Source organism: Psittacula echo (genome assembly GCF_963264785.1).
Source record: "Psittacula echo genome assembly, chromosome: 4".
Taxonomy (NCBI): Eukaryota; Metazoa; Chordata; class Aves; order Psittaciformes; family Psittacidae; genus Psittacula; species Psittacula echo.
In genome coordinates this window covers 84,010,460-84,023,610 of record NC_137738.1, presented here as the reverse complement: position 1 = coordinate 84,023,610, position 13,151 = coordinate 84,010,460, and the positions used below count along the sequence as shown (strand labels likewise).

The 13,151-nt window shown below is 34.8% G+C and overlaps 2 protein-coding genes across 6 annotated transcripts in view; one reads left to right on the top strand and one right to left on the bottom strand.

Annotated features, from left to right (window-relative positions):
- The window catches only part of MCPH1 (microcephalin 1), a gene marked incomplete at its 3' end in the record, with an annotated part of 134,652 nt that overhangs the window by 70,961 nt on the left and 50,540 nt on the right, over positions 1 to 13,151 (top strand). The window contains exon 13 of one of the 4 annotated variants that reach the window (XM_080615411.1): positions 2,688 to 2,725. The exons of the other annotated variants lie outside the window; for them this stretch is intronic. Coding sequence (XP_080471537.1) covers positions 2,688 to 2,696 — 9 coding nt within the window. Of the gene's footprint in view, positions 1 to 2,687; positions 2,726 to 13,151 lie in introns of those variants that run through there. 4 annotated transcript variants of the gene reach the window in all.
- ANGPT2 (angiopoietin 2) overlaps positions 1 to 13,151 on the bottom strand; it is a gene marked incomplete at both ends in the record, with an annotated part of 37,845 nt that overhangs the window by 11,134 nt on the left and 13,560 nt on the right. The window contains 4 exons of one of the 2 annotated variants that reach the window (XM_080615416.1): positions 538 to 665; positions 2,973 to 3,205; positions 4,764 to 4,885; positions 6,746 to 6,901. In XM_080615416.1, coding sequence (XP_080471542.1) covers positions 538 to 665; positions 2,973 to 3,205; positions 4,764 to 4,885; positions 6,746 to 6,901 — 639 coding nt within the window. The remainder of the gene's footprint in view (positions 1 to 537; positions 666 to 2,972; positions 3,206 to 4,763; positions 4,886 to 6,745; positions 6,902 to 13,151) is intronic. The other variant, XM_080615417.1, reaches the window with a different exon arrangement.

The following is a 13,151-nucleotide window of genomic DNA, read 5'->3' as shown; positions in this document are numbered from 1 at the left end:
CAGTTGTGCTGATGTAATTGCTATCTAATTGTTACACAAATGCCCTTAAAACTCTGCATAACAAAGAACTGGAACCTAGTACTGAATCCAGTACTAGGAGATTGCTTGTACATGAGTACACATCCATGAGTACTCTTCCTTGCCCGTTTCTACCTTCTTTTGCCACCTGAAAGGACTTGGGCATATGAAGGAACTAGGAAGTTAGAGGAGGAGATTGCTGATCATGCATAGCAATTGTGTTGGAGTTAGAGATTTTATAAAGAAATTATAGTACTATATTTCTTTAATTGTGTTAATTATGGGGAAACAAAGAATGAAAGTCTGGCATGTTGAAATGAACAACAAAATGCTTGTTCATTTCAACTAAGCCAAGATTTCACCTGAAGGACTTCCTGTGAGGCACTCAGATCTGATGAGTAATGATAAACCATAAGTAATAAACTTCACTATTAATTAGCTTTTAAAATAGCATATTTACCAGATCTAATAACTTTTTAATACACAGTATGCCTAGGAAGCACTTTATAGGCATCCTACCTTCTTTTCTTGTACAGTGTTTGGAACTGTTAAAGTGTAGAGTCCACTTGTTGTCAGTCCAGACTTGAAAGCCTCCGCACAGTCTTTGAAGCTGATTTGCTCTTCTTTAGCTATGAAGTTGTTCTTAGCTGTTAAAAATACAACAGAAATTGAAGCCATTAAGAGAAGATGAACAGACATTACTAAGAAGCAATTAATGATGTAATCAGCTTAAAACTTTGCAGTTCTGAAAAATAACACCTGGTCCCAAAAGAAATGAAGGTAAAATTACATGTGTTGTTACTGTATATTATTTAGAGACATCATTTTGATATAAGCGTGGTTGCTTGATAGGTTAAAAAGTGCTGACATTTCTTAATATGTGGAATAACAGAACTTAGGATATAGTTTCTCATTCAGTTCAACAGTTTCTGTCTCCATTCATTGCCTTTGCTGGGACTCCTACATGCACTACAACCTCTGCATGCACTACTATTACAAACATATCTAACTAGCAACTGATTATATTAATAATGACCTTTGGCCAGTACTCTAGTGTTGTGAAATCTAACATAAGAGTTATGAAATCTTTTCTAATACAGCTGACTGGAATAACCACTTACACAGTTTTAGCCAGTGGTTTTGACCCTGTACTGAGCAGACACAACCTTGTATGTACCAAGCTGAAACTTGGCAGCGCAGCCCAACCCACAAAGGAGATATCCCTTCTGGAATTCATTTGTGTAAAAAATGTATTTTAATATGCCTAAGCCTTCTTATTTTACAGAACAGTCTAAGGCTCATCTTTTTGTTCAGTTCTTTATTAACTATGGAGGTTGGAATTTCCTGGCACTTTGCCTGCTGACTGATATTTCATATTTTATCCTTTTGGGGTTGGTTCTGTGTATTTTCCCTTTTAACTTAATCTAACAAGCACAGCCTATTAGTAAAAAGTTTTAGGTGCCAGATAAATACACGCTTATATTATAGTTGCATATTATGTTCCCAAAAAAGAACTTGCTTGTTCATTTACCTGTTTACATGCTTTGCCTTAAACATAAAAATAACACATTCAGTGTTTTAATAGCTTTTCCACACTCTATTGTTTGTATACTGTCTTAGAAGCTTTCCCTGCTGATTTTGTCTTTTTGGCAAGCATTCATTATTTTTTCCACTCTGGGTTTAACAGTGTTGTAGCCAACATGACTTTGACTTGTTTACTTATTTGTGCACTAGCATAGCAGATAATATCTGCAGGATCATGTACAGCCTTGGTAATGGTATTTAAGGGGATAGTATCAATAATTAAGACAAAAAACTTGGGTTTTACTTTGTTTAGAAAAACCTACATCATATAATTTAGGATGCCACTGAAAGCAAGGACTCCTGAACACCCTTTTCCTTTTTTGTGATTCAACTTACAGTAACAAAGCACAGTCCATCTATACTGTTTTCTAAGTTGTAATGACAGGTATTTAAATTTTTTCTAGTATTTAATTTAAAATCTTTTTTTAGAGGTTATATATGCATCTGTGTTTTGAGCCCTGAGAATTTTACAGGCAAATATGCCAAATTCTTTACTGTTTTATATATAACAGCTATACCTTATTAATTTGGCAAAGTTCCATATCAGACATGAAATTCAAAGTAAGGAATTCATTCATTTGTTTAAATCCTGCTTAGCCATAACTTGCAGTTTATGGCTTGTGTGGACTTTTTTAATGGAGCATGTGAATCTACCTAAATTCAGAAGCTGTGCTCAGTGACTACAATTTGTTGCAAGGCTGTCAAGCATCTAAGGGTGAGATTATTGCCTGCAAAATTTGCTAGGTTGAGGGATTTTTATAATGAACAGAAAGGCTTCAGTGAAAGACCGAGGACTTCTGGGAGTACCTGCTGCCCTGGGCTGGGGCTTTTGTTGTTTGGGGCATATATAGGTGCTAAAAACTGAGCCAGTACTGATTGCTTTGCCTTTTATAGACACTATAATTTGTCCTTTCTTTGATAAACTGTGTGCACAGAGCGATGAGAGGTGGCAGAAGCAACCCTTGGGAGCCAGCAAGAAAAGCTACAGCCCTACATCATGCAGTCTAACCTAAATATATGGTCAATATATACATGAATGAATGCCATGTGAGATGAATAATACTTGGCATCTCTGTGTTTTGTAGAACTACTGAATAAGTCTCCAGGCAAACCAATATAAACCACAGAAGATGAACAAAATGTTGAAAAAGAAAACATACAGATATTGCGGCTGTTTCCCCACCACCACCACCTCCCCGTGTGCCCCTAAAAAATAGGTTCATTAACTCAGATGCAAAATATAAGGAAAATTATATAATTTTTGAGAAGCAGAAGTGTGGCAAAACTGGTTGTTAAGACTTTACGGTTAATAATGTACATAATTTAGGGAATGTCACTCAAATGATATAAGCATGTCTGCTTTTACTTACAGTTTGGTGTAGATATCATAGTAAGCAAGTTGTGAACAGTCTCCATCAGATCATGTTGCTGTTTTTGCAAAACTGAGTTGTTTACTGTAGCTGTAACTAACTGTTTTTCTAGTTCTTCTATAATAGAATTCTGTCTGGCTACTAGGACTTGAAGCTGATCTTTTTCGTCTTTTATTGACTTCAGCTGAAGAGTGTGCTTGTCTTCCATCTCAAGAACTCTTTTTTCTAGAAAGCTAAATAAAGGATTACAGTTAGGCTCCAGAGAAACAATTCTGGTGTGATGTAAAGAGAATCAAGCCTGTTGAAGAAGTTTCTTTCTTCATAAGTACTCAACTTCATTCTCTAATGCCATGAATGCAATAGAAAGCTAAAGAAAAGCTGAGTTTAGTTTGATACATGCACTTTAATTTATTATATTAGTACATTCACAAACAGCATCTTCCAAAAGATACAGTGGAAGATTTCATGGTTTTTACCCTATTAAAAGATAGAACTTATTTAAAGATGAACCTATGAACTTTTTCAATGTCCTGTTATTATAGTAAAATATAAACTTAAATAAACATTATGGTGTTAAGACAGGGAAACATGCAAATAGTTGCGTGAATATGTGTAAGCCATCTCCTGTTCTGGAGCTGGTATGAGTACGTGACTGGCTGGAATATAATTTCGTTGGTAATTGTTCTGATGCAGGCTCTGAGAAAGCTGATGTTAAAAGATGCATGACCAGAAGGGGTAAGTTTACCTAAAATCCACTGCTGTTATCGAAAAAAAAAAAATCCCAAACCTTATGTTTCAAGCAGATTAGCTCAATATTAGATTGTCTTTTGTTAGGTGAGAAATAATGCTTTTGTCTTTACGTGGGTTTTACAAGGGTAGTCTAAAGTCTGTAGAGCTCAACAACAAAAAAAAAAAAGTGAAATTTTAAAATTCAGTATTTACTTTGCTTTCCATTTGATAAGGAAGCTTGTTTTTATTAAGCTGGTAGATAAAACTTTTAGGGAGCATATATAAATGTAGTAGAGTAGTGAACTAAAATGTCAAAACATGTCTCCTGGGGTTTTTAAGCTAATTCTTTCAAAATAAAAAGCATTTTGCACATATGGTTCTCATTGAAAAACATGGCTTTGAAGGAGAAAACCTACTGTTATTGCTGCTTTTAGATTTCTCTGTAAACTATTTACTGCCAAAAGTAAAATAGGACCCTGGTGATATGAAAATGACACCAGCTGAAAAAAGGTATGAGCTTTTGGACAACAGCCAAGTACTGAAACTGATCGGAGTAATAGTTGAATATAGGTCTGAATTTCAAAAGATTGACTAGTAAGGAATATTGAATATGAGTAGCGTTTGACTTTACTCACCAGGTTAGAAAAAAAATTCTGGCAAAGGTCTGATTGTGTATTCAGATAGCTGTGTACCACACAGAAATAAATTTTAAAGATGTGGTTGCACTGGATTAGTTTGAGTCAGGTTATATAATGCGTAAGTCTAAAGAAGAATATAAATTGGCTACAACTGAAGTACTGAGAAGTGTTTCAGTTTTAACCTTAAGTTCCACATACAGAGGAAAACTTTAGATAGTGAAGTATTATATATAAACAGAAAACAAGAAGAATAAACCTGCATGATTCCCTAGGCTTTAAATAATATATGACCTTTGTAATGGGCATAGCTGGGTGTGGAGAGCTTCTGTACAAGGCCTTATTTTTCTATTTGAGTACATTTGGTTTTAAAACCATTAGGACACATTAGGGAATAGCATTTTATTGAGTTGATAGGCAAACTTACCTGTTCTTTTCTTGTAATTTAGTTATCTCATTGGTCTGATCTGAAATCTGTCTTTCTAGTTTGTTCGTTGAAAGAGAGTGTTCCAAAAGCTGAAGTTCAAGTCTGGTTGTCTGGTTTAATACCTAAATAAAATGTATAAAAATATTTGAAAATTGAGATACTTTTTTAAAATAAATTGTAATTTCTTTATGTTATGAAATCTCTACTTAAGCCTGTAAATAAATAAATAAATGTTTTTAACACCTAATTTGGGAACAAATGCCCATAGAAGTAGAATGAAAAAGAATACACAGAGTTGCACTGATTTTGTTGTTAAACTACCATTATCATTGGGAATATTTCAGTAGTACACTATGTTTCTAATCAATGGCTGAAACTTGCTGTGTACTTTAGTTTTGTTGTCATGCTTTACCCTCTGATACTCTTATTTCATTACTGGAACTATCATGGTGGCTCTTCAGGGAATAAGTTTCTCAGTCTGGTGTAGAAAGTAAGTGCTTTGCATATCTTTCACTGGTGGAAATCTTGGCCCAGTCCTGAAATCACTAGATAGCTCACTCTTAGCTACTTTCATTAATCCCAAATTGTATTTTAAAGTGTTAATCATGTAAACCACACTTTGGTTATTTCACTCCTTGAATTTTAATGTTACCTTTTCTCTACATATATTGTTTACTGTCTTTAAATGAAGAAACGCAGATATTAGAAAACATAGAAGATACTTTTTGGTTTGTATCCGATTGCATTACTTTGAGGCATGTTTTCTAGAAAGATTTTCTCATTGTTTTAGAACAGCTTTTTTTAATTCAGCAGAATTTGGCTTTCCTTGGCAGGAAGAATTGATTACTCATGTCCTTCATGTTAAACAGTCATTCAGGACATGATTTCACACTTAAGTGTAATTGAAAACTATTGCCAAAAGCAAGTGTCCTTGAGAGAGCAATTGTTTGGCTAATTTCCTTATGTTGCTAATTAAGCCCTTAACCCAGTCACCAGTAATTTCAAGCAGAGAAGGAAAGTTACAGTGATGATTTTCCTCCTCTAAGCAGAAAATAATTGAGTAATTTCCATAAAGACATTACTGTGAATGAATAAGTACATTCTCCTAACATCTGCAAAATAATGGGCTCCTGAATAATGCAGTCAGAAAGTTTAATTCAGTACGCCTGTCAGCTATGAACTATCAGTTTATCAGGGAGTTCAGAAAGGCTTGGTTTAGGTTAAAATATGTAATTTAATTCATTGGATGAGTTCTACAGACAGTAAAATGTCTTACAAGGAAAGACAAATCCTTTTTTGTTTGTTTGTTTGAAATAATTTAGAGGCTAGTATGTACAGTAGGCAAGTTTATTTCTGTGTGAATTTGCTCATCTCTCACTTTTCTAGTAGACTCGTCCTAATTCCTTTTTCTTGATTCACCTCTGATTTGTTTACTTATCCCTCTGTTAAATGACAATAATACAGTGCATTGTGCTGGAAATGAACTATTATCCCACTTACAGTATATGTGAAAACATTCATTAAAAAATAACACACAAAGAAAACTGAAAGGAAAAAAAAATTGACCTGATAAATGGAAGAAAGGCAGGCTGAGGGAACTCTCTTTTTTCTGGTTGTGAAAGGTGAATTATCAACAAAGATATACAATGGGGGTTGTATAAAAGCACACTGGTACCCAACTGATGCTTGGATATAGTATAGTAGGTTTAAGTACATTATCCTTAAAGATGAATGGAACAATTATCTTGCTAGACACACTTCAAATCCTTCTGTAATGGAAGTTTTTCAAGTGACAACAGTGGGCATGAGATGGAACTATGTATTACCAATTACTAATGTTTCTTTAAGCTGGAGAGAGCTGTTGATTATAATGATTGACTTCTAATTGTTGAACTGCATAGTGTAACACTAAACTGTGTTAAATGTATAGTTGTGGGTGTCTGGGAAGCAGAAGCATTTTTAGTTTGAAATTCATTACTTACTTGTGCTTCAACATCTGTTAATTTGCGAGTCTGTTCAGCTGTTTGATTTAGTAAGTTTGTGCCTATTTCAATCATTACTGCAGTCTGGTTCTGCACTGCAGTTTGCTGGATCTCTACCATTTCTTTCTTCATACTGTCTTGGATGTAATTCTCAAGCTACATGGGAAAGGAAAGAGAGAAGAAGATAGTTGCATTCTTTAAATGTTGGAGGGGGAGTAGTACAGTAAGGCTGCTGGCTGCCTTGCTAACCAAATTTGTTCCTTGTCTGTTATACATTTATGTGAAGTTTCCTCATGTTAAGCTCTGACAGAAAGGGCAAATACGACAAGGAGTGTGCGGCCACCCATTTTCTAAAGGCAAGAATAGAGATTTGTAGGAGGTAGGTAGAAGGTGCAGTGGTGAGAATGCTTGCAGGCACTTGGAAGCTTTCCTGCCTTAGTGCTCCCACCACTGTAACTATCAGAGGAGCTTCACCAGCTTTGGCAGCGATGGGAATGTTTTAGAAGACAAAAGCTTAGGAGTTTAGTCATCTTCCTGTATCTAGACTTAAATATTTTCAAAAGCATTTTTCACCATATGACTAGAAGTCAGAGATCAGATGTCATTTAACACTGTTCTGTGTGCATTTCTATCAGACAGAATTTTAAATAAAGAAACGAAATAGTAGAAAAACCTTAAGTACTTTTAAATGCTTAATATTTAGGAATGCAAATACGGGTTTAAATACTTGATTCTGAAGTCATTTCTGTGTCTAAACTAATAAGGCTTTTTTGGTAGTCATTTTATAACAAAGTACACTGCTTTGAAATTCAGATCTGGCACAAGCTTTTACACACACCTACTATACTGCTGTGTAAATAACTGTGGATATTAAACTTTATTCTTCAAGGTTGGTTCCTTGTTAACTAGAGAGAGATCAAAACGGTAATCTGAGCAAAGCCATCTCTGCAAATAGGATTACAGAACTCCATGACTTCTTTGAAAATGTTATCACTGACTTATTCCAAAACACACCACTAGAAAATGAGTTAATTCTGGGCTTAAAGGTAAGGTAAACATTTTACAGTAGACTCAGGCAATTGCCCAGTTAAAACACATAGCTGTAATGTTGCTCTGATTACAGTACACAAAACCCGTGATTACAATTTAAGGCATCTGGTAGTTCTGGTTGTCAGATTTTTACACCCCTTGTCACTCTGCTTGCAATTTTCGAAAGCAGTTTTGTTTGGACACACAGATCTGCGTTTTTATAATTTATCTTATTTAAATGTCTGTGAGTATAAGCCTATCTCCAAGTATCTAACCTCTTTCAAATGGTATCTCATTCATATGATGTATTCTAAATCACTGAAGTATTCTTTTGACTTTAGTTTAACAATTTGTCATCACATCTGTTTCTAAACTTAAGAATATTAAATAAGTAACTTAGGGAATATGGTATTTGTGCTTACTTGAAAGCATGAAATATGAACATCAAAAGGGATTTATTTTAAGATTTAAAGCCAGTTTTATGATCTGGCTCATTTATTCCAATTTAGAGCAACATGCAGCATCAAAATGATACTGACCTATAAAGTGACTTTGGAGCTTCTCAAGATTTTTTTTCTCCAAAATAACCCCCCTACAGACCATGATTACATAAATCCCTTCTGTTTTTTCCTTCATGTTCACTAATCCTCTCCCACTTTTGTGCAATCTCTCATGTACACATCATAAAATCTCTTTTCCTGACCTGAATCAAGATACACACTCATCCCTCTTTGCTTGCATTTTCCTCCCTCTTCATCATACAGTGGAAAACTGTAGAAAGTAGGCCTTTGTACTATTATGTTTCATCATTTTTTAGGGGCAGGTGCTTACTTTCTTCAAAGACAAATAAAGGAATTATTTTAATCCAAAATGTCCATTATCTCCCACTGACCTTAGCAAGAGCAGAACATGTTCCCATTGCATACTCTCAGAAAGCAAGGCCCTTGGCTTCCGAGAGGGAGGTGGAAGAGCCTTTTCAATCAGGCTCCAGTTAAGATAACTAAGGCTAAATTTCATCAACAACACTGAGGATTAGGAGCCATTTTGAAAGGCTTCAGTTCTTTGTGGCATATTTCTTTGTAGAATACTATTTATCAGCTCCTACCAAGCAGCCTCCTTCCTTTGTAGAAGTAGCACACTCAGAATTTCTGCAAGAGAGAGAATACCTTGGATCTTTTGCAAGAGGGAATGGCACAGGAATAAAATGCTTCAGTCCTCATCCATGTGTTCAGAACCTGAACAGCATGTCTGTCTTCTCCCATATTTTCCTCAAATTTGGAAGGTGCAGCAGGGATTATTTGCCAGATTTCTCCTAGCCACATGGCTAGTTATGGAAAGTCAACTTTTAATCCCTTTTTAATTTGATTAATAGCTGGTGTGTAAGACTTTTGTTGATAATATGTCAACCCAGATTACATGATGGTTATTTTGGACAAAGTAATTGTCAAAAAATAGTCAAAAAGCAGACTATTAGTGATGCATCTTTCAGAAATTCTGCTTTTGAGGGAGTAAGTCAATACTATCTTAAAGGAAATTAAAGGGAAGAGGTAAAGAGGTATTAATATATTCAGATTTGAAAGAAGGAATAGATAGTTAATAGCATTTCAGTAAGTCTTCATGGGATTCTTTTCATGAAGCATTCTATTTTTTGTGTAAGACTGGCTGGCATGTATTCTTCAAGAAAGTAAATATAAAAATGAAAACGGGAAAAAAAGGTCTCAAAGTATGCTTAAATAGCAAAAACAGCTGGGAAAATTGAAAAAAAAATAATTTCACCATTAAGATTTGTGATATAATCATGGTAATGCATTTTTAGAGAAAAAATTCTCTAAGGTCATCAGTTTGGGGCTGTCATGCTTTATTACTTCAAATCATATAAAATCATAAAATTTGATGAAAATACTTTAACGACATTACCAAAAGAACGACATATCAGTCATATTGGTGCACATTCCAAAACATTGCTCTTATAGCCAAGATTGTCTTTTTTTAAGTAAGCTTTAAATTGGCAAGAAAGAAAAGACAACATGTGGAGTATGCGTTAAAAGAAATTTGTTTTCTAACCATTGGCAGAGATGGTATTAATCCTTTATGAAAGGTTGCCAGTACTTATCTAAATGAAGAGCCTTCCTGACTGCTATTGTATAGTGTCCATATTACAGAACAATTTTCCAAAAAATCAATAACTTAAGGGTGCATTTTGGAGACACATTATCATTCTTTCATTTAAAGTTATAAATGAGGTCTTACTTTTGTTCCTGTTGCCAAATGGGCTAGTACTAATTAAAGAGTCGTGTTCCTGGCAGCATTTATAACTATACGAATACATACATCCCTTCTTTGCCAAATGCTGCCTTGTATAAATGGTACAAATAGTACTGGCTGCTAGTTTCATTTTATCAAATTTGTCATTTATTGGAGCAATCTTTCCTAACAAAGTTTGGTGATTTTCTTAATGTTTATATTACTGATTCTTTCAACTGTAACATTTCTTTTCAGAGAGCAGTATGTTAATCCTGAGTTTCTACATAATGCTGTGTCCCTTAGTAGAAGTAGGAAGGTGGCTGGAGCTGCATGATCCTTTGCATCCAAGGATTCACCATCCAACCCCTAAGATAATCAGAATCTATCAAGATCTTTTTCCTTGAATCAAATACAGGTTGCTAAACTAAGCAATTCATCACTTTCAAGGACATTATCTATAAGTTTGAGAAAATTCCAAAAGCAGTTTTTAGACTTTTTCTTGTCAAATGAAATCTGAAGATAATCTTTATTCTTACAACAAAGCATCCATTCTAAAATTGATAGAAGTATCAAAGAGGTCAAAGTTTATCTGCAGTCATATCTCTATAGCCCTGTATTTAGATCAGCAGATTCATTGCACAAAAAATGTCATTAGCCCCATAAACTCAGCAACTGCTGTGTGTGATATACTGTATGAAGCTCAGCTGCATTTAGGTCGTTCATTCTAACAGTTGATTGCTGGATAAATGGAATGGTCATGCACTTTCATGCTCCAGCCATGTGTTCCTGCTCCTCTCTCACAATATTTTGGGACTTCTGACTAAGCCTGGAGGCACTAACTTCAAAGAAAAGAAGTGGCAATGTCCTGTCAAGTTTGTGGATTTTGCATGTCCTAGATGTCAAAGCTGTTACTAAGATAACTGTGGCTGTCCATAGCATAGAAAAGTTACTGTAAGAAGTAACATGATTTAAAATTATATGCTCGAGTTTTAAATACAGACTTTGCCCAATATTTGCCTAAGGATTTTAGTGTATACGAGGGTCATTATCTTCCTCTGATTGCACTGACAACTGATTGTTCTCCTGCCATTAATTTGAAGTTTTAGGTCCTTGATATTCTTGGCATTGGCTGTCTGATAAATATGGAATAATTTAACTAAAACCCAAAGAATATGCATTACGTTTCCATGAGAAACAGCTGTTTCTATACAGACTTTGATTGTGCCTAGTGATTAGTTTACAAAGTAGTTCAAAAGAACTTGCAGAAGTATAGAACAGGTTGTACTGCAACACGTATTGGAACACATATTGCATGCTTAGTCATCTAATGTAGATACAGAGAAAATTGCAGGGATAATGGCATGTCTGTAGTCTTTTTCCTCTTATTTTTGTTCTGAATTTCCAAAAGTGGATCCTGTAGAAAACCTAACAACAGAAAATACAACATTTACAACTAGGCACTTTTAAATATACGTTGAAGCTACAGTGTTTGACATATATTAAGCTGTCAAAAGCTTTTTGAGTTACTACTCTTGCATCCCTACTGAAAATGTCCTGTGCTTTATTCAAAGCATATTCTTGTGAATTTAAACCAAAGGCATTTAATCACCTCTTCCAATACCTTTGGTCATCATCCTGACATTTTGTTCTCTAAAATTTGTGTTTATACACAAAAGCGAGCACGATGGAAAATGAACTTAAGCATCCATAATCAGTTTAGCTTAGTTCTAGTGACAGGGCAAAATACTAGAACTGATGATGAGTTTCATTAGTTCTTTTTCTGAATACTTTTTCAGAGTACAGATGAGACCTTCCTATTTCTCATGCTCCAGATGTTTTCAGTCCTCTTTAACCCAGTAATGTTTGGTCTTAGATGCCTTGCCCTTGTTTCAGAGTGGCAGTGTTCTTTGGACTGTGGCTGCATCTGGTTTCTTCATGAGTCACCTGCAGTAGAATTTAGCCCATAATTTGAAACTTGCACCAATGTGCTATGGTGTCATTGTAGAAGGTCATTCATATATGCCACAGAATCCTTAAATTTCTGATCCACAGATATGTTTTAGTATATAAGGACAGAACATACAGTTTGGTCAAGGACTATTTAAACAGACTTCACTTGCAATTAAAATACTAAATATGTAAACTAGGTTTTTTCGTAGTATAATGAAGGTTGGGTTTCTTGGGGTGAGCCTGACTTTCTGGATCCTACTGAACATGGATAGTAGTGAAATGTAATGTAGTCTTTTTAAAAAGAAGAAAACACTGTTACAGTTTCATCACAGCAGTTCATATACGCAATATGAAGTATTTTACCTACATATATATGCCATGCTGCTTAATGTGCATGTATGTAATGAATGGAGCATCATACTGCCTGGCTTTCCATGTGTGCTTATATCTGTATTTCCACATCACTGCAATGTATTCGTGTTATGAAGACTAAATACTTTAAAAATTTCAATTCTGCAGACAATTTTGTTCCTTTTTAAACAGCTTTTCATACTTCTTTTCACAGTCTATCAATGTTGCTACTGCTTAAAGTTAGAATAAAAATGGAAGAATCACTATCCCGTCCAAGATCCATGTATCTTGACAGGGAACACATTTTAAGGGCATTGCATCAATCGCAAGCAATCAGATCTTAAGCTATTTAAAATTAGCTTTTAATAAAATAATGCATTTCTCTATGTTTTCTGAAAGTCAGTTATCAGTTTTAGTAGCTTGTAACTTTTGGAAAAGATTAGTACTCTGCAGAAGAAAAAAGCAAACATTTTAAATTGCCTTTTTTTCTTCTTTTCTTTTCCTGGGGCAGGAAGTCCCACTGGCCTATGTGTTGTTTCTCAAGGGAGGGGAAAAAATCTTTTGGGAATGTATATGGGAATGCTTGAGATGTCTCTACCCTATTAGCTTCTTACATGCCCCATCGAGCATATCTGCCTGTCCAGACCTCCAGCTAAGATTTTTCTCTTATCTCATTTTCCTGTCAGCAAACAAAAGGTGAAAGTAACATCATAAATGAATCCTAGCTGAGAGTGAGCTGTGATTTATTGGAAAATATTCAAGCTAAAATTGTGTAATAAAATACTAAAGGTTTAAATGCTAATACTTAAAATAGTAAATACAGACTTTAAAG